General features: G+C 49.3%; 1 protein-coding gene across 3 annotated transcripts in view; it reads left to right on the plus strand.

Moving 5' to 3' along the window:
• SFXN5 (sideroflexin 5) overlaps positions 1-24,905 on the plus strand; it is a 126,644-nt gene that overhangs the window by 79,454 nt on the left and 22,285 nt on the right. For 2 of the 3 annotated variants that reach the window (XM_005212505.5, XM_024998802.1), the window contains 2 exons: positions 18,708-18,823; positions 20,786-20,871. In XM_005212505.5, the coding sequence (XP_005212562.1) occupies positions 18,708-18,823; positions 20,786-20,871 (202 nt within the window). 3 annotated transcript variants of the gene reach the window in all.

Below are 24,905 nucleotides of genomic sequence, written 5' to 3' on the forward strand. Positions count from 1 at the left end.
TCTTGGAGTCATGAATTCACAATAGATGCCCCAGGTCTGGGCCCTGAGATCCCATAAAGCGCAGCCAGGCTCCTAAGAAGCCTACACTTTATTTGGGGAGAAGGTACAAGAGGAGAAAGAAGTGTTTGAACCACAACATCGAGCCCCCATCTGATGCCAGAGGACAAAGCTGGGGCACGCCCAGAAGGGGCAAGAGGTCCTGTGAGCTCCCTGGTGCCAAGACTCGGTCTGAAGAGCAGGGTGTGAGACCCAAGCTCATGGTCCCAACCCTGTTCTTCACCTCCAGGGCTCAGCTTCCCCATCTGTAAGATGTGGGCACCAGTACCTACTTTTCCACAGCCTTGAGCTGAGTGAGGAGCAGATGAGACCTCAGACTAGCTCTGTTCTTCAGAAAGGGCTTTGAAGCACCTGAAAAGCCCCTGTGAGTAGGTGAGAGATCATTGTTGAGCAGCCCCACCTCCTCCTGGGCCCGGAGGCTAACGAACTCCCAGGACCAGCCACCCGGCTGATCCTCAGCCGACCCAGATAATTGCTATAGCAACTCCACACTTTTAATGAACTCTCAGCTATTTTTGGTGTGGGCCATTAATGGAATAACTCTTTAGATCTGACTTTGTTAAGGGGCCTAATTGCGTGAACACAGCGGCCGATCTGGTGTTCCTCGCCGTCCTGAGCTGGGGGGTCAGATGCAGCCTGAGGAGGGGGCAGCTCTCAGCTGCACTGGACTGGATCTTGGTCTCAGCTGAGATGTAATCTGTCCTTGAGCCAAACTTCAGATAAGGACTCTACTGGGACCCATTGCAGCCTTGCTCGGCCAGCTATCTTGCTGTGTGACCTTGGAAGTGGTCTTAACCTCTCTGGGGGCTCCCTCAGGAGAAGGGCCCCTGCTCTCAGGTTTGACCTTTTCCGAGGCTTTCTGACCTGTCCCTCTTTGGGCTCCAGCCGATTCCTCTCCTATCTTATTGCTGGGGCGGAGTCTGGTCCAGCCGTCACAGAGGGTCGTGCAGCCCTGCGTCCCTAGCCGGTTGCACGGGGTGCTCGTGGTGAGGTCTGCAGCCCTGATGGTCCTAGCTCACCAGGATCCTAACAGCAATGGGCCCTTTCTGCCTGCTTCCTCAGACTGCTGTCCAAGTCCTGGCTGTGTGCCTGCCTTCCACACCCTGCCCCTTTTCTCCTCTCCGACATGTGGGCTTCCATCTCTCTGGCCTCCAATGCCCATCCTAGGCCCACCTGCAATGGCATTTGCTGACTCCCCTAGCCGAGACGGACACAGTAGTGTTCAGGGTAAACAGGCGTTGCACCTCACCCCCTAGGGGCTTAAAAGCCCCCTGGTCCCCTTAGGCCACTGAATAGTTCCTGCACTTGGCCTCCTGAACCTTATCCCCTGGGGCCTCCAGCCAGCCAGAGTACCTGTCTGCCCCACTGCACACTGACAGGGCCTAGGGCCCTCCAGGCGTCCACCTCTTGGCTGGCCACCAAGTCTTCTCAGAGCTTGTTGGTCCTCTGGACCCCCGGACTAATGGAGAGACAGAACTCATGGAGCCCTCAGTGCACATGGGGAGCAGGTTGAGGCAAGTGAAAGTGATCAAATCAAGCCCTGATTGCCAGGGTGGGGGTGGGAGGGTGGAGCAGCAGAGGGTCTCCCATTCAGGGTGAGAGAGGGTCCTGAGAGGGCCCAGGTGCCCTGTGCTCAGCGGCCACATCCCTCCCTCCTCTCCCCTGGGTGGGCTGGGGACTCAGGCTCTGGGGAGCAAGGAAGCTCTTGGGGCCAGCTGCTTCTTTCCACTGCTTTGCCCTGTCCTGATCCACCTTGAAGTCCGGAGGCGCCCCACTGCTGCCCAGGAGAGAGGTTCGAGACTGGGCACAGGACGCCTGATTCATGCCGCACCCACCCCTCTCTGGCATCAGGCCAGAGCTTCGGCCCTTCCCCGTGGGGGCCTCCGTGACAGTCACCTCAGGTCTTCCCTGGGTGTGCCAAGCCCCAGACACTCTGCCACCAGGAGCACTCTGCCACCTGGAGCACTCTGCCACCTGGAGCACTCCACCAGTTCTCCCCTCATTTTTCAGCTAGGGCTGTGCACACATGTGTGTGACTGATGTGTGTGCGTGAGTGTGTGCTGAGTACGTGGGAAGCCCCAAGGACACTCACTGCAGCCAATTCTCTCCCTCAAGGTGGTTTCGGGGCCTCGCCGTGCCCTGGTCTAGAACAGCAATCATGTGGGAAATCTCACTTTCTATTTATATGTGGAGATGTTAGGAAAGCCGGTGAGCCCAGGAGCATGTGTGCTGGCATTGGAATTGATTGGGGACTGGTAATTAATTTGTTTAGACCTTAATTAATTCTTCAGTTCTTTCTTATTTGTGGACTGTCACGCTTAATTGTGTTGAGGAGCTGGAGCTCAGAGCAGGCCCTCCATTAATTGATGTGCAATTGCTGTGAGGTGGAAGTTAATGGTTTGGGGAGCTGGGCAAACAGTGTAATTAAAGGTCAATCGAGGAGGTGTTGGAAAAATACCCCCGCCCCCAGGTCCAGCCACCAGTCTCCACGAGCAGAGTCCATTCCAGGGGAGGCGGGCTCCACAAACAGCCTTCTTGTGAGTCCTTGGGGTGGGAGCCTGGAGGAGTGGCAGGCAGGGTCAGAGGCAGGTGCTAGTTCCATGATAGGACACCAGGGAAGAGGCATAGACCCACCTGGTGAGAAGTGGGCATGGCAGGGACTGTGGCCTGGAGCTGAGAGGTGGAGGCCCGGATGTTACCTGGCAGTGCACCTGTGTGCCCGGCTCTGTGGATGTGGCGTGGGGCAGGGTAGGCGGCTCTGAAGGTCACCCCCAGGCTGCCTGGCTGCATCCGCGTGGAGCAGTGGACAGGTAGTGTCATGTGCTCAGGGCACCCTCTGGGCCTGAGCCCCCGATGGGGGAGGCCTGAGCCTCAGTACTAGCCGGTCAGCTCCTTGCACGGGAATAACCCTCCTGCATGGAGCCTCAATTATCCCTTTGTGGAAAGTCACTTCATCGTGTGCTGTTGGCAGCAGTCCCTTACATTAAATGTCACAGCTTATTTCACTGCCATGAAGAAGTCTCTGTGTTCAGCAGGGAGTCTGCTGCTCGGGGTGTCTGGGCAGCCTTTGGGGGAGGTCTTCTGTTGCTTCATACCCAGAGTGCCCCACCTCCACCCCCGTCTCTATGCTTCCCTTCACCCCAGACCACGGGTCTTCCTGTCATTGATTCCCCCTTCATTTTCCCGCTCTTCTCCTGGTGCTCAATCCGCCCTCTTCCTTCACCAGGACGTGGCCCTGGCAGTGTGCCCAAGCCCTGCGGTCCATCCCTGGGCGTCGCCTCCTCCATCCCTGTGGTTGGAAGGCAGCAGGGTGCACCTGTGCCCGCTGTGTCCTGGGCCTTGTGACTTACCCCCCCTCTGTCTGGCTCAGTGATACTTAATGTTGCATCCACCCGCCTTAGGCAGCCTCAAGGCCCTGAGTCACCTTTTGGACGTGGCCTCTGGCTTTGCTTGAACCCTGTCGCACTGTGGCAAATCTTGTGACTCCCCTTCTGTCTGGGCCTCAGGCCCTTGCACAAGGCCCTGTTTGACTAGAGTGCCTGCTCTTCCCACTCTCTGCCTTCTCTTGGCTGTCAGGCCTTCATCTCTCACTCCAGACACCACCTTCTCCAGGAAGCCCTCCCTGGGAGCCGCAGTCAGGATTACACCAGCACCCTGCATGTGCCTTGGTCTGTCCTGGAACTGCTCATTTTGTTTTTGAGTCCGCCTCCCTCATCAGACTGTGAGCTCTCCAAGACAGGGACTGGATCTCATTCATCACCAACCCCCAGCCCCGCTCTTTGCTCGGCACCTAGCGTTCTGGGTGGGTTTGTACAGTGAGCAGATGAACGTTTTAGTAAAAATGGCTTGAAACTGGGCACCCAGAAGTGAAACTCCACCCTGATGACATTGGTGACCACATTGTGTCACCTTAGATGACATTGGTAGCCGCATTGTGGCTGCTTAGAATTTATTGTGGTGTGTTTTAAAAAAATTTTTTTTTTGAACGTTTTGTTTTCTCGTGCAAGTTTTTGTGGTCACTGTCATTCACTCAGTGGGCAGGCCTAGGGTGGATGACTCGGTCACCCTGGGCACGTTCTTCAGCCTTTCTTGTTTGGATCTGGGTGGGGAGGCGGGCCAGGCTGGGTGCCAGGATCAGGGCCCTAGAACTGGCATGGGGCCCTGGAGTGTGTCAGGCCCCAAGAGGACAGGGCCAGTGGGCCCGAGTCAAGCAAGGGGAAGCCCCCCAGTGGTGTGTTCTAGGGCTCCGCCTTCAGCCTTGTCCCCTCACTCATTTTATACCTGCCTTGGTCAGAGGAGGTCAAGGGGTCACACACAAGGAATGGAGATAGCAACTTGGCAATGATTATGAATTCATGGGCAAGGGTGTGTGTGTGCGCACTCATTCAGTCATGTTAAACTCTTTGAGAGCCCATAAACTCTAGCCCACCAGGCTCCTCTATCCATGGTATTCTCCAGGCAAGAATACTGGAGTGGGTTGCCATTTCCTCCTCCAGGGGATCTTCTCAACCCAGGGATCAAACCCAGGTCTTCTGCATATCCTGCATTGGCAGGCAGATTCTTTACCACTGAGCCACCTACCAGGGTCCAAAAAGATCTCACAAGGTTTGATGTAAGGCTCACTATTCAAAAAATGCAGCTGCACAAGTGTGGAGGTGCTGAACTTGATTTGATTGGGGTACTTTGGATAACGCCTGGGGATTTTGTGGACTGTATGCCTGAAACAGGTCCACCCAAGTGGTGTGTTGGGCTTCCCTAGTAACTCAGACGGTAAAGCCTGCAATGGGGGAGACCCGGGTTTGATCCCTGGGTCGGGAAAGTCCCCTGGAGAAGGAAATGGCAACTCACTCCAGTATTCTTGCCTGGAGAATCCGTGGACAGAGGAGCCTGATGGGCTACAGTCTATGGGGTCTTAAAGAGCTGGACATGACTGAGCAACTAACATACAGATACAGACATGTGGTGTGTGGCTCTGATGAGGCTGCCTGGCTTCAGCTGCATGTTAGAGACAGTGGCCAGAACAAGGGTGTCTCTTTAGTTCTAGATCCTACACAGGCAGAATAGCACTGGGAGTGGAGACAAAAAGAGTAGCAGGATCTTCTGAAAAACTGACAGTCTATTGGTGGAATGAGCTGCCTGACTCCTGAGATAGAGAAGCACCTGAGTATCAGCTTGGTACAAAAATCTGAGAGAGGCACTTTTGTGTGACCAAGTCATCTGTTGTGGGCAGATTGCTTAGAACCTGGCATATAGTAGGTACTTAGAGAGTGCTTGTTGAATGAGTGACCTTCCAATTCAGTTATCTTCTAATTCCTGAAATCTGGAAGGCAGAGACGACCAGATGTAGAAGAGGTGGGGAAGCCCAAGACAGCGGAGGAGGGGTTATGAATGTGAAAGGAGGGGGCCTGGTTGTGGTGGGCCAGGCAGGGAAAGGGCATTTTGGGGCCCTGAATACTAGCTGAGAGTTCAAGCTTTAGTTTATGATTAATGGGGGATTATTGAACAATCGTCAGCTAGGGAGGAGCTGTGATAAAAGGGTGCTTTTCAGAAAATGAATGTGTCAGCAAAAATCTTTTGTTAGGAGATCCCAAACTTCAGAGTCAGCCTATACCTATTTACAGGCTGATTTTTCAACCCAGAAATTCCTAGTCCTGAGTTTGTGACACTTCAGTATGGGTTGTGAAATTCTCCCCAAATTCTCATGCTATTTAAAGGAAAATATGTGCCATAGGGCTTCCTTGGTGGCTCAGTGGTAAAGAATCCACCTGCAATGCAGGAGACGGAAGAGACCTGGGTTTGAGGTCTCTTCAACCTGGGTTTGAAGACCCTGGGTTTGAGGTCTCTTCAAACCTGGGTTTGAAGACCCAGGGTCTTCCCTGGGTTGGGAAGATCCCCTGGAGGAGGGCATGGCAACCCACTCCAGTATTCTTGCCTGGAGAATCCCATGGACAGAGGAGGCTGGTGGGCTAAGTCCATGGGGTCTCTAAAAGTCAGACACGACTGAAGCAACTGAAGCATGCGTGAATGTACCACACATGTGCCATACAGCCCGGCCTCACAGGCAGAATGTGAGGGGTATCACGAAATCCAGCAAGTATTAGGGTACACACTCCCATCTGATAGCCACTCCTCCAAAGACAAGGCTGTATAGTCTGGTGTGATTCAAGTGTGTGTGTACACATAAGGAATGATGTATCAATACATACATGTCTGCTTGTAAATAGACCATGTCTGGCAGGGACATGAGAATATGGCTACAGTGGCTGCCTAAGGGGAGGGGACTAAACTAAAGGTCAGGGATTGGAAGGAGACTTACTTTCTATTATTTACTCTTTTTCGTGATTTGGATTGTTTACTGTATGCACTTGTTACCTGCAAAATAAGAAGAGAGAAGAAGTGGAGTCTGGAGAGCTTGGAGCTCAAGTCTCCTGATTTCCACTAGAGTGTTTTGGGTTTTGTTTTAATAAAAATTGTTCTTTTTTTTCTGATAATACTTGATTATTATATAAGTTAAACAATTTCACTTCTCTCCTCAGAGATAAGTTTGGTATATATCCCTCCAAATTCAAATAAATACCTCAAATTATAGGAATCTCTGCCTGTTTATTGTATTTATATACTATAAACATGCCAATATAAATATATATTTGATATAAGTAGGATCATACTGTGTATACTCGTCATAAATCTCTTTTTAACTTCACAATCAATTTTGGATGTCTTTCCATGACAGTCATAAAATTCCAACTTATCCTTTTAATAGCCACAATAATTCATCTGTGGCTTTTTTAAAGATTGTGATATATTCTTTCAAACATATGGAATATTATAGGAAATAGAGAATAAAATATTAGATGCACCCAAAGCTTTCTCTGCCCTCTGCTTTTTTAATTCTGTTTTCCTTCTTCTTTCTTGACGAAGGCTATTGACTTACACCTTCCCCATTTGTGTCTTTATACTGTATCTTATGTGTCTGTATCATAAACCAGAAATTGTATTGTTTATATGTTAAGTTTACATTATGTTGTGCTGAACCCTTTTAAACTTGCTCTTCGTTGTGGTTTTGAGATTTATCTGTGTTAATACATATGCATTCATCTCAGCTTCTGAAGACTAATTGGGAACATCCAGGCTGTTTGCAGTTTCTCACTATTATATGTAGCACTGCACCAGCCAGCCTTGTACACGCATCCATGTGCACACGAGTAGGAGCTTCTCTAGGCCAGAGGTTTCAAACAACCACCTTGGGAGCTTTAAAAAGCGATGCAGACATCTGGGTCCTTCCTCCGATTTGGTTTCGGTTGTGCAGCCAGTACTGAGAATCAGCGGTCGAGGGTCAGTACAGAGAAGTGAAATGATCACGTCAGAGGTAATGCCCATCTCTCAGTTCAGTTCACTTCAGTCTCTCAGTCGTGTCCAACTCTTTGCGACCCTAGGAACTGCAGCACGTCAGGTTTCCCGGTCCACCACCAACTCACGGAGCTTGCTCAAACTCATGTCCATTGAGTCGGTGATGCCATCCAACCATCTCATCCTCTGTCATCCCCTTCTCCTCCTGCCTTCAATCTTTCCCAGCATCAGGGTCTTTTCCAATGAGTCAGTTCTTCACATCAGATGACCAAAGTATTGGAGTTTCAGCTTCAGCAACAGTTGTTCCAAAGAATATTCAGGACTGATCTCCTTTAGAATTGACTAGTTTGATCTCCTTGCAGTCCAAGGGACTCTCAAGAGTCTTCTCCAACACCACAGTTCAAAAGCATCAATTCTTTGGCTCTCCGCTTTTTTATAGTCCAACTCTCACATCCATACATGACTACTGGAAAAACCACAGCTTTTACTAGACAGACCTTTGTCAGCAAAGTAATGTCTCTGCTTTTTAATATGCTGTCTAGGTTGGTCACAGAGAACTAGCCAAGCTGATCACATGGACCACAGCCTTGTCTAATTCAATGAAACTAAGCCATGCCATATAGAGACACCCAAGATGGTCAGGTCATGGTGGAGAGTTCTGACAAAATGTGGTCCACTGGAGAAGGGAATGGCAAACCACTTCAGTGTTCCTGCCTTAAGAACCCCATGAATAGTATGAAAAGGCAAAAAGATGGGACAATGAAAGATGAACCCCCCCCAAGGTGGGTAGGTGCCCAATATGCTACTGGAGACCAGTGGAGAAATAACTCCAGAAAGGATGAAGGGACGGAGCCAAAGTGAAAACACCACCCAGTTGTGGATGTGACTGTGATAGAAGCAAGGTCCAAGGCTGTAAAGAGCAATATTGCATAGGAACCTGGAATGTTAGGTCCATGAATCAAGGCAAATTGGAAGTGGTCAAACAGGAGATGGCAAGAGTGAACATCTACATTCTAGGAATCAGCGAACTAAAATGGACTGGAATGGGTGAATTTAACTCAGATGACCATTATATCTACTACTGTGGGCAGGAATCCCTTAAAAGAAATGGAGTAGCCATCATGGTCAACAAAAGAGTCCAAAAGGCAGTGCTTGGATGCAGACTCAAAAATGACAGAATGATCTCTGTTCATTTCCAAGGCAAACCATTCAGTATCACAGTAATCCAAGTCTATGCCCTGACCAGTAATGCTGAAGAAGCTGAAGTTGAACGGTTCTATGAAGACCAACAAGGCCTTCTAGAACTAACACCCAATGTCCTTTTCATTATAGGGGACTTGAATGCAAAAGTAGGAAGTCAAGAAACACCTGGAGTAACAGGCAAATTCGGTCTTGGAATACAGAATGAAGCAGGACAAAGGCTAATAGAGTTTTGCCAAGAGAATGCACTGGTCATAGCAAACATCCTCTTCCAACAATACTAGAGAAGACTCTACACATGGACATCACCAGATGGCCAACACCGAAATCAGACTGATTATATTCTTTGCAGCCAAAGATGGAGAAGTTCTATACAGTCAGCAAAAACAAGACCGGGAGCTGACTGTCACTCAGATCATAAACTCCTTATTGCCAAATTCAGACTTAAATTGATGAAAGTGGGGAAAACCACTAGACCATTCAGGTATGACCTAAATAAAATCCCTTATGATTATACAATGAAAGTGACAAATAGATTTAAGGGACTAGATCTGATAGACAGAGTGCCTGATGAACTATGGATGGAGGTTCATGACATTGTGCAGAAGACAGGGATCAAGACCATCCCCAATAAAAAGAAATGAAAAAAAGCAAAATGGCTGTCTGAGGAGGGCTTACAGATAGCTGTGAAAAGAAGAGAGTCAAAAATCAAAGGAGAGAAGGAAAGATATACCCATTTGAATGCAGAGTTCCAAAAGAATAGCAAGGAGAGATAAGAAAGCCTTCATCAGTGATCATTGCAAAGAAATAGAGGAAAATAATAGAATGGGAAAGACTAGAGATCTCTTCAAGAAAATTAGAGACACCGAGGGAACATTCCGTGCAAAGATGGGCACAATAAAGGACAGAAATGGTATAGACCTAACAGACGCAGAAGATATTAAGAAGAGGTGGCAAGAATACACAGAAGAACTGTACAAAAAAGATCTTCATGACCCAGATAATCACGATGGTGTTATCACTCACCTAGAGTCAGACATCCTGGAATATGAAATCAAGTGGGCCTTAGGAAGCACCACTATGAACAAAGCTAGTGGAGGTGATGGAATTCCAGTAGAGCTATTTCAAATCCTAAAAGGTGATGCTGTTAAAGTGCTGCACTCAATATGCCACCAAATTTAGAAAACTCAGCTATGGCCGCAGGACTAGAAAAGGTCAGTTTTCATTCCAATCCCAAAGAAAGGCAATGCCAAAGAATGCTCAAACTACCGCACAATTGCACTCATCTCACACGCTAGCAAAGTAATGCTCAAATTTCTCCAAGCCAGGTTTCAGCAATATGTGAACCGTGAACTTCCAGATGTTCAAGCTGGATTTAGAAAAGGCAGAGGAACCAATGATCAAATTGCCAACGTGCGTTGGATCATCAAAAAAGCAAGAGAGTTCCAGAAAAACATCTATTTCTGCTTTATTGACTATGCCAAAGCCTTTGACTGTGGGGATCCTGCTAAACTGTGGACAATTCTGAAAGAGATGGGAACACCAGACCACCTGACTTGCTATACAGGAGAAACTTGTATGCAGGTCAGGAAGCAACAGTTAGAACTGGACATGGAACAACAGACTGGTTCCAAATAGGAAAAGGACTACGTCAAGGCTGTATATTGTCACCCTGCTTATTTAACTTATATTCAGATACATCATGAGAAACGCTGGGCTGGATGAAGCACAAGCTGGAATCAAGATTGCTGGGAGAAATATCATTAACCTCAGATATGCAGATGATACCACCCTTATGGCAGAAAGTGAAGAACTGAAGAGCCTCTTGATGAACGTGAAAGAGGAGAGTGAAAAAGTTGGCTTAAAGCTCAACATTCAGAAAACTAAGATCATGGCATCTGGTCCCATCACTTCATGGCAAATAGATGGGGAAACAGTACAAACAGTGGCTGACTTTATTTTTTGGGGCTCCAAAATCACTGCAGATGGTGACTGCAGCCATGAAATTAAAAGACGCTTACTCCTTGGAAGGAAAGTTATGACCAACCTAGATAGCATATTCAAAAGTAGAGACATTACTTTGCCAACAAAGGTCCATCTAGTCAAGGCTGTGGTTTTTCCAGTAGTAATGTATGGATGTGAGAGTTGGACTATAAAGAAAGCTGAGCACCGAAGAATTGATGCTTTTGAACTGTGGTGTTGGAGAAGACTCTTGAGAGTCCCTTGGATTGCAAGAAGGTCTAACCAATCCATCCTAAAGGAGATCAGTCCTGAGTGTTCATTGGAAGGACTGATGTTGAAGCTGAAACTCCAATACTTTGGCCACCTGATGCAAAGAGCTGACTCATTGGAAAAGACCCTGATGCTGGGAAGTTGAAGGCGGGAGGAGAAGGGGACGACAGAGGATGAGATAGTTGTATGGCATCACTGACTCGATGGACATGAGTTTGGGTAAACTCCGGGAGTTGGTGATGGACAGGGAGGCCTGGCATGCTGTGGTCCATGGGGTCGCAAAGATTTGGACATGACTGAGTGACTGAACTAAACTGAACTAGATTGGTCATAACTTTTCTTCCAAGGAGCAAGGCCATCTCTACCTGCACCAAATGAGCAGACTGGCTTTTACTCTGCCTGCAAGGGTGATTTTTGTTTCCCTACATCTTCTTCAACATTTGCTATTATCAATTTTTTTTTATTATTTTATTTTTTAACTTTACAATATTGTATTGGTTTTGCCATATATCAAAATGAATCCACCACAGGTATACATGTGTTCCCCATTCTGAACCCTCCTTCCTATTATCAATTTTTAAAACTAAATTTTATCCATCTGAAATGGATCTTTCTCATTTTAATTTGTGCTTTCCAATTCACAGTATGGTTGAGAATCTTTTCCTAACTTCACTGGGCATTTGGGTTTCCAAATAGAAGAGAGAGAAGGAGATTTCTTTTCATTTATTGTTCAGTTGCTAAGTCTTGTCTGTTCTTTGGGATCCCATGGACTGCAGCATGCCAGGCTCCCCTGTCCTTCACTGTCTCCTAGAGTTTGCTCAAATTCATGTCCGTTGATTTGGTGATGCTAGCTAACCATCTCATCCTCTTCCACCCCTTCCTTCTTTTGCCTCAATCTTTCCCAACATTAGGGTCTTTTCCAATGAGTTAGCTTGTTATATGAGGTATCCAAAGTATTGGAGCTTCAGCTTCAGCATCAGTCCTTCCAATGAATATTAAGGATGGATTTCCTTTAGGATTGACTGGTTTGATCTCCTTGCAGTCCAACAAATTGCAGACAGATTGAAGACCTAAATGTGCACAGTAAAATGTTAAGGCTTCTAGAAGGAAATGTAGATGAACATTTTTGGAGTAAGGACAGAGTTTCTTGGAAATACAAAAAGTATATACCAGAGAGGAAAGGATTGCTTATTTGGCAACATATATGACGATCTATTGTATGTTAAAGGGCTTCCCAGGTGGTGTAGTGGTAAAGAGTCTGCCTGCCAGTTCAGGAGACACAAGAAACATGGGTTTGATCCCTGGATCAGGAAGATCCCCTGGAATGGGAAATGACAAACCACTGCAGTATTCTTGCCTGGGAAATTCCATGGACAGAGGAACCAGGTGGGCTATAGTCCATGAGGTCAAAAAGAGTCAGACATGACTGCGTGACTGAGCATACACAAACACATATGTGTGTTAAACTGCATGACAGAAGACACCATCAACAAAGTGAGAAAACAAGCCCAAGCTATTTGTAAACCATTAAACCAATGAGTCAAACTCCCTTATTTTTTGCTTGCACCCAAAGATGAAGAACTCTTGCAGGTTAATTTTTTTCTTAGATTCAAAAATCAGTCTTTGACGATTGTAAGTCCACATTCATTGAATTTTAAAATATTTAAAAGTATTTCTTTTATGAATTTTTACTTAAATATTTTTCAGTGAGTTTGATCATTGTATTTTTCTCTTTAATTTTTATCTTATATTGGAATATGGTTGATTGACAATGTTGTGTTAGTTTCAGATACACACCATAGTGATTCTGTTATATATATACATATATCTGTTCTTTTTCTAATTCTTTTCCCATTTATTTAGGTTATTACAGAATATTGAGCAGAGTTCCCTGTGCCATACAGTAGGTCCGTGTTGGTCATCTGATTTAATTATTAGTAGTTTGTGTATGTCAATTCCAAACTCCAAATCTGTTCTCCCCCAACCCTTCCCCGACCCTGGTAACCTAAAGTTCATTCTTTGAGTCTGTTAATCACTATATCTTTTTCTTAATAATTGTTAAAGCTCTTTATGTATTTTGTGATCATTTTTGGCTGAAAGTAACAGAAACCCTCAAACTCAAACCGGCTTAAATACTAATGATTACTTTACAGAGCTCAAGTCTCCCTTCAGGCATCAAGGCCAGTCTTTCCTTTGCTCTGCCAGGGGCTTCATCTTCAGGCTTACTCCCTTCATGGTTGTGAGATGGCAACCGCAATTCCAAACTTCACATCCAAACCCACCACTGTCCAGAGGACAGAAGGTTCTGCTGACCACCACCTCTTTTTTAGTGGGAGGAGGACTTTCCCAGAAGTCCTGCAGACACCCCTCATTGTCTAAGTTGGTCACACATCCCATCCTAGATCAAGGGAAGGATTTTATACTTAATTATGGGGAGTCAGTCACCATGACCCTCCATTAGACCTTTCATATCAGTAGTCCTTTGTCATATATAATATATTTTAAAGCTTCCCATTTCTTGTAATATGGTTCATAAATAGGTATCAGATGCCATTGTTTCTTAATTCTAAGATACCTTAGCTGTGAGGCATTAATGTAACAATCTTTCCGAAGAGGAGAGGACTATATTTCATTTGAAGGAATAAATAAGCATATAATGCACATTCAATCCAAATCACTTTTTCAATATCACAGAGTCTGAATCTCAGCCTTTTCCACATTGTACAATACTGTTTTGGGCACTGATCGTTAAATGCAGCATCATGACCAGCACTGCTTTTTCTAAGCTCTGCCTCTACTCTTGACCCTTTTTAGTCCCTTTTAAATTAACAGGATAATTTCAAAACACATAAAAGATTATTGAGTTTTTTTTTTCAACTCCTACTTTATTATACTTGTGGTTTCATTTTATTCTTTACTTGAGGGAAAAAAATATTTTTAAAGTTAATCAGCTTCTTTAGGAAGTTTTTGAAACAGATGCCTAAGTACAGGACCCATGCATAGGTCACACCAACTCCTGCTGGGGTTTGAAATTTTTCTGATCTACTTTAAGAAGTTTGGCATTTCCTTTTCAACTTTTAGAAAAGAAAAGCCTGGTTACATTCTCTTTGCAAAAATGCAAAGTCTAGGTAAATTTAGGGTAAAAAAGTAGAAGTCCTTCAATAATCCCTAATTTCCAAGAGGATCACTTGGTGAGGTGTGACCCTTCCAGAACATTATCCAGGGATTTATGCAGACACGTGTGTGTACCAGTTATGTGGTTTACGTTCAGTAAATCACCCTGTACATGCTCAGTAAGTCTGCTCACATAAGTTTGTTCTGGCGATCTCCCCGTGTGAGTTCCCTAATGGTGGACATTTAGGCTGTTTCTAATTATTTGCTGTTACAAACAGTGCTATAATTAACATCCTTGTAAATGTCTCTTTGTGCATATGGGCAAGCATTTCTTTAGGGTAGCTATCTATGGTTTGGCAATTTCTGCTGCCTTTAATTGCATTGCCTGGTATCTGGCAGACGATCTTCTGCATGTACAATAACTTTTCATGTCCATGCTCTATTATAGTGTAAGTTTTAAAAAGATGTTTTAGGCAACAATTAGGAATCTAAGTTTAAGTTCAAATTCTGTGTGGATTGCTGTGGGCAGCTGAGGTGACACTTGGATGAACAGATGCCTCTACACGTGGCTAAGGTCGCCCATGCACAGGCAGTTGTGATGAAGAGCAAGTAAGGTCTCACACGCATTGTAAGGCACATTGTGATTTTTGCACTGTTAAAATATGAGAAAATGCTTCTTAGAACAGAGCAGTTACGGTGTTTGATTTTCCCAGATAAATAGCCCATTGCTCCACCCCATATTTTGAATGGCCCTTGCCCTGTGAGTTGATAACAACCGCATTTACAGAAATTCCTTTCCCCTACAGCTGGGAGTGTTTCGGGACTATTAACTCCATTGATCTATGCCTCTGTTCTGGTGCTAGTTCAAGGGGCAAGCTCCCCTGTAGTCTTCTTTTTGAGAACCTTCTTGCACATTTGTCTTTCTGTCTGCTGCTCTTTCTTCCTCCCCACGCTGTCCTTTTCACACGGGCACTTCATTAGCTGTTCACAATCTGCATGATTTTGCATCGTGGTGTGTCTGATGTGAGAACATCTGCGGTAGTCAAGAGCATATTTTCCTCAGGCCTTGACACTGAGCTCGCCATCAGCATGAAGCAGTCTCTCTTGCTTTCTCTCTCTCTCTTTCTCTCTCATCCACTGACATCTCCCAGCATCGCTGCTCCAACATCAGTTATGCCTGAGTCTTGAATGGTGTCAATCTGAGTTGAAAATGTGTCAGCTTTCTTAACATTATCACTAACAGACTGCTTAATTAACCTGCTGATACTATCAATAATGGATCTTGCTGGTATGATAGAAAGAAGACCCGCAGCCCACGGTTGGTCTCTCTCTCTCTTTTCATTTGTTTAGTCTCTCAGTGACAATACTGCTAGAGCTGAACTTTTCAGGAGCGGGATAAGAGCGATCTGGGAGGGTTTGAAAGGAATACAGTAGAACTTAAAGCTCTGGAAGAGACAATGGAATCACTGAAACAGGCTGGCATTCTCGTTGCTCAGAGGTAGGGATGGCTAGTAACCGGTGCATACAGCAAGTGCTCAGTAAATGGCTAACCACTGTACAGAGTCAACAGAAGAGATTACAGGGCACGTGCTGTCTGAGTTGACAGTAAGAAAGTTGGTGTTCACCAGGAGGAGCCTGGGGTTGCCATCATTCTGTAGTGGCTTCCAGGGATTTCTCTCTTTTCCATCTCGCAGCTGAGATGAGAGGGGCACATTGTCGTTCTCAAAAGGGTCCAGACAGGGAGGAGGCTGGGTTTTCACTTCCTTTCATGCTTTATCTTTCATCTCAAGTGGCTTTGTGTTTGAACCAACGACCTCCTCTATCCTTCTGAGGCCACATCACATATTCAGAAATTTCAGAAAGCAGAGATGCCACCGCAGCCTGGAGCAACTCCATCACCTCCCAAACCATGCTCTCTCTTGTCTGTCTGTCTCGCGCGTGCACGTCAACACACACACACGCACATAGACGGACTTGACATGTCTCAGCTGTCCCTGGCTTCCCCCTACCTGGACAAGCCTGTAAGCTCAGCCAGCACCCAGAAATTCACGGACACACTAAACGCATCCCCATTTTCACACTTGGGAGGCCGGCAGGGAGCAGAGTTCATAGAGTGAGTTTAGGCAGCTGCTCCTCCCCTGAACCACATTCCTGTGGCCTTGCCTTTCCTGGAATGGTGGTGGTGGTGGTGGTAGAATGTATTCTCAGAGGGCAGAGATTAATGCCTTTCAGGGCAGAAAACCCCAATATCATCTCCAAAGGTTTTCTTGGGTCTCCTAGTACTTAAGGGCCTGGCTGTCCCAAGGGTGTGATAGGTTGCAGTACATCGCTGCCACCACTAGAGGGCAAATCACTAACACAGGCCAGGTGCCCCTACCCCAGGCCTCTCCAGGGGCCCTTCTGGACCCTAAGCCCTAGAGGGACCCTGGGGCTATCAGGAGCTCACCTCTAAGGGTGAGGAACAGGAGATGCAGAGCCAGGCTTGGAACCCAAGGCCAACTGGCCTGAAACCCAGGCTCCCATTCTCTCCTCCCTTACCTCAGATTCACCTGCCTGACTCTCAGTCTCTGGGTGTGTTTAAGACAAGGGCTTTTCAGCATCAACTCTACTGACGTGTTGGGCTGGATAATTCTTTGCTGCGGGAGCTGTCCTGTGCATTGAAGGATGTTTAGTCTCTGGTCTACCCAGAGATGCCAGTAACAACCCCTGCCCGCCCCCCCCCCCAGATCGTGATCATCAAAAATGTCTCCAACTTTGCCAAATGCCTCACAAAATCAGCCCCGGTTGAGAGCCCCTGTTTGAGACAGGGGAGTGTGGCTGCTGTGGAGACAGCAGGGACTGAAGCCGACAAGGTCTGCCCATGGCTCCCACTGTGACTGTGTGTCGTGTGGAAACACGAGAGCTACTCGGAGACGGCATATGTGCTGTAAATACGTTTCAAAACTGTATTGGGTCTCCTGCTTTTCTTCTCCAAAGGCTGCAGAGTACCTCGGTCTTCCCCTCTGTTTATTCCACCTCCCTGCTTTACTGAAACAGGAGACGGAGGCTCAGAGACCCTCAGGGCTTCGAGCGGCCCCTCACCTGCAGGGCCGGGTCCCCCAACTGCAAGCGCCCTGGCCCGCTCTGCTCCCTAGCATTGGCTTGGGCACCAGGAGCATCTGCGGTCCTCCTACTCCACCTGCCCACTAGGCCCTGCCGCCCTCCAGTTCCCCAAACCCTGGCGCCCCCCCCTCACTGGAGGGAGTGAGGAAGCAGCAGGTGTTGATGCTAATCAGCGTTCACAGCCCAGAACTGCAGTCGCTCCCAGGCTCACACACTCCCCAAAATTAAACACTCATTATACAAAATTAATTGACATTAATTAGCAAAAATTAAAACTTTAAACACAGCAAGGCGCTTTGGGGGGAGGAGTGAAGCAGGCGGGCTCCACATTTGTCACCCCCCCAACTGCCCACCCTCCCACCATCCCCAAGTCCCCCCACTTCCATCCTGGAGCAGAACCAGGGTTCAGGCGAGGTCAGCACCCACACCCGGCCCTGGGCCCAGACCTAGCCATGTGAATCCCAGGGGAGAGAAGCCAGCTGATGGGTGGCCCCCCAAAGTCGGCACACTCTGCTGAAGTAAGGAGCTAAGAGCCGTCCCCTCAGCCTGGGTCCCCATGATCTCAGCTGAGATGTGGAGGCATGGAAACCCAACCATCTGAATCAAGCATGTAGAAGGCATGCCATTCACCCCAAACTCGTCCATCTCCTGGGTACCCAGAGGATGGGGCACTGTAGCCTTTCAGCTCTGTCCCACTTTGCTGTGTGGCCTCAGATAAGTCACCCCCCTCTCTGAGCCTCAATCTTCCATCCATATGATGAGGGGGAGGTGCTGGGTGAGCACTGAGGTTCCTGCCTGCTCTGGCACCTGCTGTCAGGGAAGCAAGTCTCTGCGAGCTTGATTCACTCTGAGGAGCAAAGGGCTAAGTGTGTGGGGGGCAGCTGGCATTTTAAGAGGATGCCCAGAAAGGCAGCCAAGGGACTGAGGAGCTGACAGTGGAGCGTCCGGCACCAGTGGGGATTGGCCTTCAAGCCACAGAGCCCTCCTGGATGGGCATCCACTTTGCCTGCCGGTGGGGCCTGCCCCTGAGGAGAGGAAAGCAGTGTCCTGGACAACTGGCTGCTCTCTGAGCCCTGAACAGTTTCCCCTCCCCCCTCACACTGGTTATTTATTTTCCACCTTTGCTTTCCAGGTTCCCAAGAGCCCCACATCCTTCACCAGGCTGATAGGCAGCAGAGCCATGCCTCCACCCACTATGGGAACAGTGCCGTGCTTAGTCACTCAGTCGTGTCCGACTCTTTGTGACCCCATGGACTGTCGCCCACCAGGCTCCTTTGTCCATGGGAATTCTCCCAGGCAAGAATACTGGAGTGGGCTGTCATGCCCTCCTCCAGGGGATCTTCTCAACCCAGGGATCGAACCCAGGTTTCCTTCCTTGCAGGCGGATTCTTTACCATCTGAGCTATCAGGGAAGCCCATGAATACTGGAGTGGGTACCCAGAGAGGATCTTCTCCAGGGGATCCTCCCAACCCAGGAATGGAACCGGGGTCTCCTGCATTGCAGGTGGATTCTTTACCCGCTGAGCTACCAGGGAAGCCCCGGCATTTATTCAGAAGCTTTGTTGCTTGGTGTGGGTGGAACCCAGTGGTCTTCTCCACAAGGTAGAATGCCATCCTCCCCCCCTCACTCCTGCTCCCTTCTCTCTCTCCAGCCAGCGCCAATATCTGCAACGTGGTTCTGATGCGATACGGGGAGCTGGAGGAGGGAATTGACGTCTTGGACGGTGATGGCAACCTCGTGGGCTCCTCCAAGATCGCCGCCAGACATGTGGGTCATCTGGGGGCTCAGGGGGCTGGTGGGGAGGCTCTGGTTAGTTTTCCCTTGACATGATCATTCCCCAGGGGTTTCTGTCCACCGTGCCCTTGCCTTTCCTCTTGAGCACGCCTCTCCGCCCCTGCCCCCCACTCCCATCCATGTGAACCACAGGCCTCAGGTCTGGCCCTCGCCAGCCCTGCCTCTTGGACACCCTTGCTTCTCTGCAGCAACCTCTTCACCCCTGGGAAGCATCCCCATCTCTTATCCCAGCCCCTTAGGACCTGCTTTCTCTGACCTGTTAATTGGTGAGGGCAGAGGAGGCCCCCCGCGCCCCGCCCCGCCTGCGCCCTGGAGCTTTCTTTCCCTTCCCCAGGACCTAGAGCCCTGCTCCTGGGGCCTTCATATCCCCCTGGGTGAGAAGAGGACAGGTGGAAGTGGATGATTTGTGGTTCTGTGCTAACAGGCACTTCTGCAGGTGATACGTCACCAGGGAGTGAGGGTGGCCAAGATGAAGGGATTTCAGGCTTGCAGGAAGCCATGGAGATGGTTTGGGGAAGAGTATTTTGTTTCAGGAGGCCCTCTTTCACTTCTATCACTTTTCACCAGCCTCACTCACTCTAGCAATTTTTTAAAAAATTCCAGTCTGTGTATGTATCTCCCTGTGCTTTCCGGCCTTCATCCTAATGGCAACTAGTGTCATGTCCTGCTCTAGCCTCCGAGTGCTGGGTCCCCTCTGCTCCAGCCCCTCTCCCTCATCAGCTTGCACATGGGGCCGCCACTGCGCTGTCAGCGAGGGGCAATCTCCATAAGCCTCTGACCCCACTGGGAAAGTAAGTGTCCGTGCACGGCTTGTGAGGGGCAAGGAGCTCGAGGGTGCTGGCATCCACACCACATCCTCTGCTTTCTGCACAGGCTCTGGGTGCCTGACCCCCCACCCCCACATCCTTACACCTGTTCAGGAGACTGAAGGGACCCTCTCCCAGGCCTTCCTGCAGCTGATGATGAAGAACCCAGGTTCCTGGGAGAAATATTCAGCCCCCGGCCCCTCATCAGAGGGGAGTTAGCCTCAACTTCCCACCTGACCCTAACCTCCTATCCAGCCCTATTCTCTTTCCTGACTTCCTGAGAGGGTGGCAAATAGTGACAGCTCCTTCACGTGGTCCAAACAGCAGGGACCCCCAACTCTTCTGCAGCCCTGGGCTGCCCTTGTCTTGAGGCTGCCGGCCCCTTGCCATTCTGGAGAAAGACTCCAGGGACCCACGTGTTACAAGCATTCCTTGAGCCTTCTCTGAGAGCCAGGAGCCTGCATCACAGCGACCATCAGGATGCAGAGATGCCACTGAGCTATACCTCGACAGCCGCCACTGCCCGGGGATCCTGAGGGAACCCCCCGGGCCAGGCCCCAGGCAGACCCCTTATGGGGACCACAGACACTCAGCAGAAGCCTTTCCCACTACAAAGTTGACCTCTTGTCGCTAAGAAAGACTCTCCTCCAGAGCCAGGAGATGCTTTAAGGGCCCAAAAAAGAAAGTCAGTCCCGGAACCTCTGTTCTCACTGGGCACGAGGAACCTCAGGCAGCTCAGCAGGTCCCAGCAGTTTGTTCTGGTCCTTCCAGCGCCTGCTTTGTTTCTGAGCATCTCGAGTCCTCCATGTGCTTCCTCTCAGCCGCAGCACCACCCCTCACCCCCAACTCGGGCACCTCCCTGGGCGCAGGCCTCTTCCTGGGACTGCCTCTGTATTGCCACCCCTCCCCCACACGTGGCAGGTGATGGGAATCTGTGATGGGAAGACAGGGAGAGCTTTTTTCTGTTGTGGGGAATACAGCTTAGCGAGCAATTCCATGAATTATTCCCTTCAGCCAGATGTGCTTAGCAGCAGTTCACACACCTAGGGGCTCCAGGGCGGGCTTTGCTGCCAGGCAGCTGTCCCACCCCCAGAAGCCCCTGCTCACCAAGCCTCTGCTTGCCCCTCAGGCCCTGCTGGAGACAGCGCTGACACGAGTGGTCCTCCCCATGCCCATCCTGGTGCTACCCCCGATCGTCATGTCCATGCTGGAGAAGTGAGTGGGGCCAGGATGGCAGCCACCGTGGAGGTGGAGGGGAGGGGGCCCTGCTGGCCCAGGGCAAGGGCCCTAGTTTGTTCTGACTCTCCTTGAAAGGACTGCTGGAATCATCTTGTGAGAATTAATGGACCCTCCCTGCTCAGGACCCTGTGCTAGGAGCTGGGACGGAGGTCCTGATGCACGAGGCAGGGCTGGCGCTTCTTAGGGGTGTGTGTGTGTGTGTGTGTGTGTGTGTGTGTGTGTGTGTATGCATTCTATTAGTGCACAGCGATAGAGAGAGCGTTTGAGGACTGTGGTGGGAAGACTAGATTTGGACCCAGCATACCCCTTTCAAGTATCTGCCGTGAGGCAAGTCTCCACCTCACTGTGCCTCAGTTTCTCCATTTATAAAATAATAGTATTAACCTTCATGCCACCCTCAGAGGGATGTTCTGAGAACATATTTGTCCTGACTCTAAAGAAAGAGTCAGGAGTCATTATTGTGTCTCTAAAAGAGATATCTGCTTTTTATAAGCAAAAGATATATTTTGCTTAATATAATTGTTATGGTAGTTGGTTCCTTTTAATTGACAAGTGATATCCCATTGTAAGGGCTTCCCTGGTAGCTCAGCTGGTAAAGAATCCGCCTGCAATGCAGGAGACCCCAGTTTGATTCCTGGGTCGGGAAGATCCCTGGAGAAGGGATAGGCTACCCACTCCAGTATTCTTGGGCTTCCCTGGTGGCTCAGACAGTAAAGAATCCACCTGCAAGGAGGGAGACCTGGGTTCGATCCCTGGGTTGGGAAGATCCCCTGGAGAAGGGAAAGGCAACCCACTCCAGTGTTCTGGCCTGGAGAATCCCCATGTACCAGAGAAACCTGGCAGGCCACAGCCCGTGGGGTCACAGAGTCAGACTCTACTGAGCGACTGAGCACAACACAGCACAGAGGAGATACAATAATAAGAACAGTGATGTAGTGATTCTATTAATTAATGAGGGTAAAATTGAATGATGAAGATGGGGATGCTGCTGGGAGGAGAGGCTGAGGGGAGGAGGGAAGAAGCAGGCAGATCCCTGAAGATGAGGGCAAGTCTAGGAGGATGGCAAGAAGCAGGGAATGGTTCTAGGTGCAGGGAGGAAGATAAGCAAAGGCCTGGAGGTCTGGTACAGGTAGAAGCGAAGAGGTGATTGCTCCCTCCCTCTGGGGGCCCAGCCTGGAAGGGGGCACCTCAAGGCTATAGATGGGCTTGGGGCTGTGTAGGACAAGGATGGGGTTGGTGGCACTCCATGGAAGGCGTAGGTTAGGGGCTTCTCCCCAGTTTGAGGACTTTCTTATTCTCACAAACCAAATGACAATTAGCATCAAACCCTTATTAAACACTTGTTACATCCCAGTCCTCTCTCAGCCAGGTCCCTACCTAAATGCCATCTCCTCAAAGATGCCCTCCCTGACCACCCCATTGAAATGACAGCCACCAGGACTCCTTCCCTGGCTACACTGACTTATTTTTACTCACAGCACTTACCAATATCTGAGATTCTTTTTCTAGCTGTATATTATCTGTCTGCTTCACTAGAATGTCATCTACACTTTTGTTTTTAAAGTTACTCAGTCATGTCCAACTCTTTGTGACCCCATGGACTACACTGTCCATGGATTTCTCAGGGCCAGAATACTGGAGTGGGTAGCTATTCCCTTCTCCAGGGAATCTTCCCAACCCAGGGATCGAACCCAAGACTCCTGCATTGCAGGAGGATTCTTTACCATCTGAGTCACCATGGAGGTGGGTAAATTCCTTTTGTTTTCTGCCTGGCACAGTATCTAGCATAGTTCCTGGCAAATAGTGATGTTCAGTGTTTGTTGAATGAATGAATGATCTCATTTAACCTTCACAACAGTGCAATGAGGTCAGTATGGTATCCCTATTTTACAGATGAGGAAAGGAAGGCAAAAAGAGGTTGTGTATCATCTGCTTACAGTCACTCACTAGGAAATGGCAGAGCCAAGCATGACCCAGGAAGATGACTGCAAAGCTGGGCTCTTCCTACCACACTGGCTGCGTTTTGGGTTTTTGGATCCAGCACATAATCACGTCTTTGGAATCCACCCCATATAGAGACAAGGGAGGAGCAAATTTGGGGACCTGGTCTCAGAAAGCTTGTGTTTTGATAAAGGGGGAGACCCACACACAGGTCAGCTGCGGGTGGGACCCAGCAGTGTGTGAACAGGGTCAAGGTGATCTTGAGGGGGGTCTGGTCCAGAGGAAAGGGGCTGCAGCCAACTCTGAGATCAAGATAGGATTTGGTAGAAAGGAAGGCTTTGGGGGCAAGATTGGGCCTGTTGTGTGGACCTTGGAGAGCCAAGCCTAGGAGAAGAAAAGGAGCCCTGTGTCCAGCTATGGGGCTGATCCCTTTCTCCCCTGGAAGAGGGGAGGTGCAGGGTGAGAGTGAGTACCTGAGTGGGGATGGCATATTGAACACTGAGATTTAAGAAAATTAATCTCCTCTAGAAGTTGCAAAAATAAATCCTGGAAGTGATTGCTTTGGTGCCCCTGACCCTGTAGACATAACTCTCTGGTGACCTGAAGCTGTCCCCAAATACCAGTGACTACAAGTGCACACAAGGACCCCACCTGGCAAAGAGGAAGTAGGGGGGCTTCTGTCTTCAAGGCGACTGAATCTTGAACCTGAAATTTGCAGAGGGAAAATGTATGTGATGGCTGTTGGTGACATCTGAACTGGGTTTGCAGTAAGTGGAGTGGTGGTTAGTGTCCCATGAGTTGGAGGCTTCACGGGAGATGGGGTGAGATTGTTCCACTTCTGAACATCCTGGCCTGGAATCAGCCTGGACTACGGGCACCCCGAGTCTGACTCAGCTCTGAGTCCTGAAAAAGCCCCGAAGGCAGGTAGGTTAGTGGGTTAGTAGGCAGCCTTGTATCTGGTTGGTCCTTTCTCAAAGCTCGTGGGAGGGTCTCTGAGGGAAGAGAAAGAGTCCAGTCTGGATTGCCCCAGGAATATAAGGTGGGCAAGACTCAGTTTGCACCCTCAGAGACATAACTAACCTCACATACAAAGGGAACTGCCAGACAGAGGTGGGGGCCGGGCTGCGCAGGCACCAACAGAGACTCCTGGAGGCGGGGTTCCACGTCACCGCTTCCGCTTCCGGGTCTGGCTCGTCAGTTTCCCACCTGGAGAACCACTGCACCGCCCCCCTGACTATCTGGTCTGCTACAGCTCGGCATTTTGCACCACCCAGCAGGCCCCCCCTGTCGAGCACCCCACAGCCTTCCCATGCAGGGTGCTAATGACGGGGCCTCTGCTGAGGAGGCTGTTGGGGGAGGCAGCCTGACTCTCGACTCTCTCGACCCTGGGAGCCCTGGTTGGGTGAGGGAGTCAGGACCGCCAGGGAAAAAAGACAAAAGAACACTTACAAAGCAGCCTACTTGCAAATTAATGGAGCGCAAAGTAAAACTGCTCCAAGTGCTGAGGGAATGCACAACAATGGGGAGACAAGCTGTTGTGTGGCGGGCCTCAGTATCTCCTCTCCGGGGGAGCTCTCAGAGACGAGGTCCCTGGGTGTCCAGCTAGGATAGCACAGGTGGGGGGCATGTTCAGATGTCCCGTCTCTGAGACTGAAAGGAAAGGAGTCTCAAGTCAGAAGCCAAGAAGCCTTTAGCACCAGAGCAGGGCACCCCTCTGAGGAGCTGCACACCCTCCCCTCACCCTCCACTACCCCTCCTCTCAGGTCGGGGCTCACACTCCAGCTCCACCGTCCTGGGGAGGAAATTGGTTTTGGACTCTGGGCTGGGAGAGCAGCCCCATACCCCCACGTGATCCCCCCAACTCAGAGGCAGGTGTGGGGCTCTCTCCTCCAGCCCTGCGTCCCTGCCCTCGATTGGGGCCTTGGGTTCACTGCCCTCCCAGGACGGGTCTCAGCTGGTTGCGGTTCAGACCACACCCTCCACGGTAGTTCCTGAGGCCGCTCCCCAGCCTCCCTCAGTCCCTGGGATCCGGGTCTTTCCTCTCTCCCAGGCATTCGCACATCTCTCCA

This window comes from Bos taurus, chromosome 11, assembly GCF_002263795.3.
Source record: "Bos taurus isolate L1 Dominette 01449 registration number 42190680 breed Hereford chromosome 11, ARS-UCD2.0, whole genome shotgun sequence".
Lineage (NCBI taxonomy): Eukaryota > Metazoa > Chordata > Mammalia > Artiodactyla > Bovidae > Bos > Bos taurus.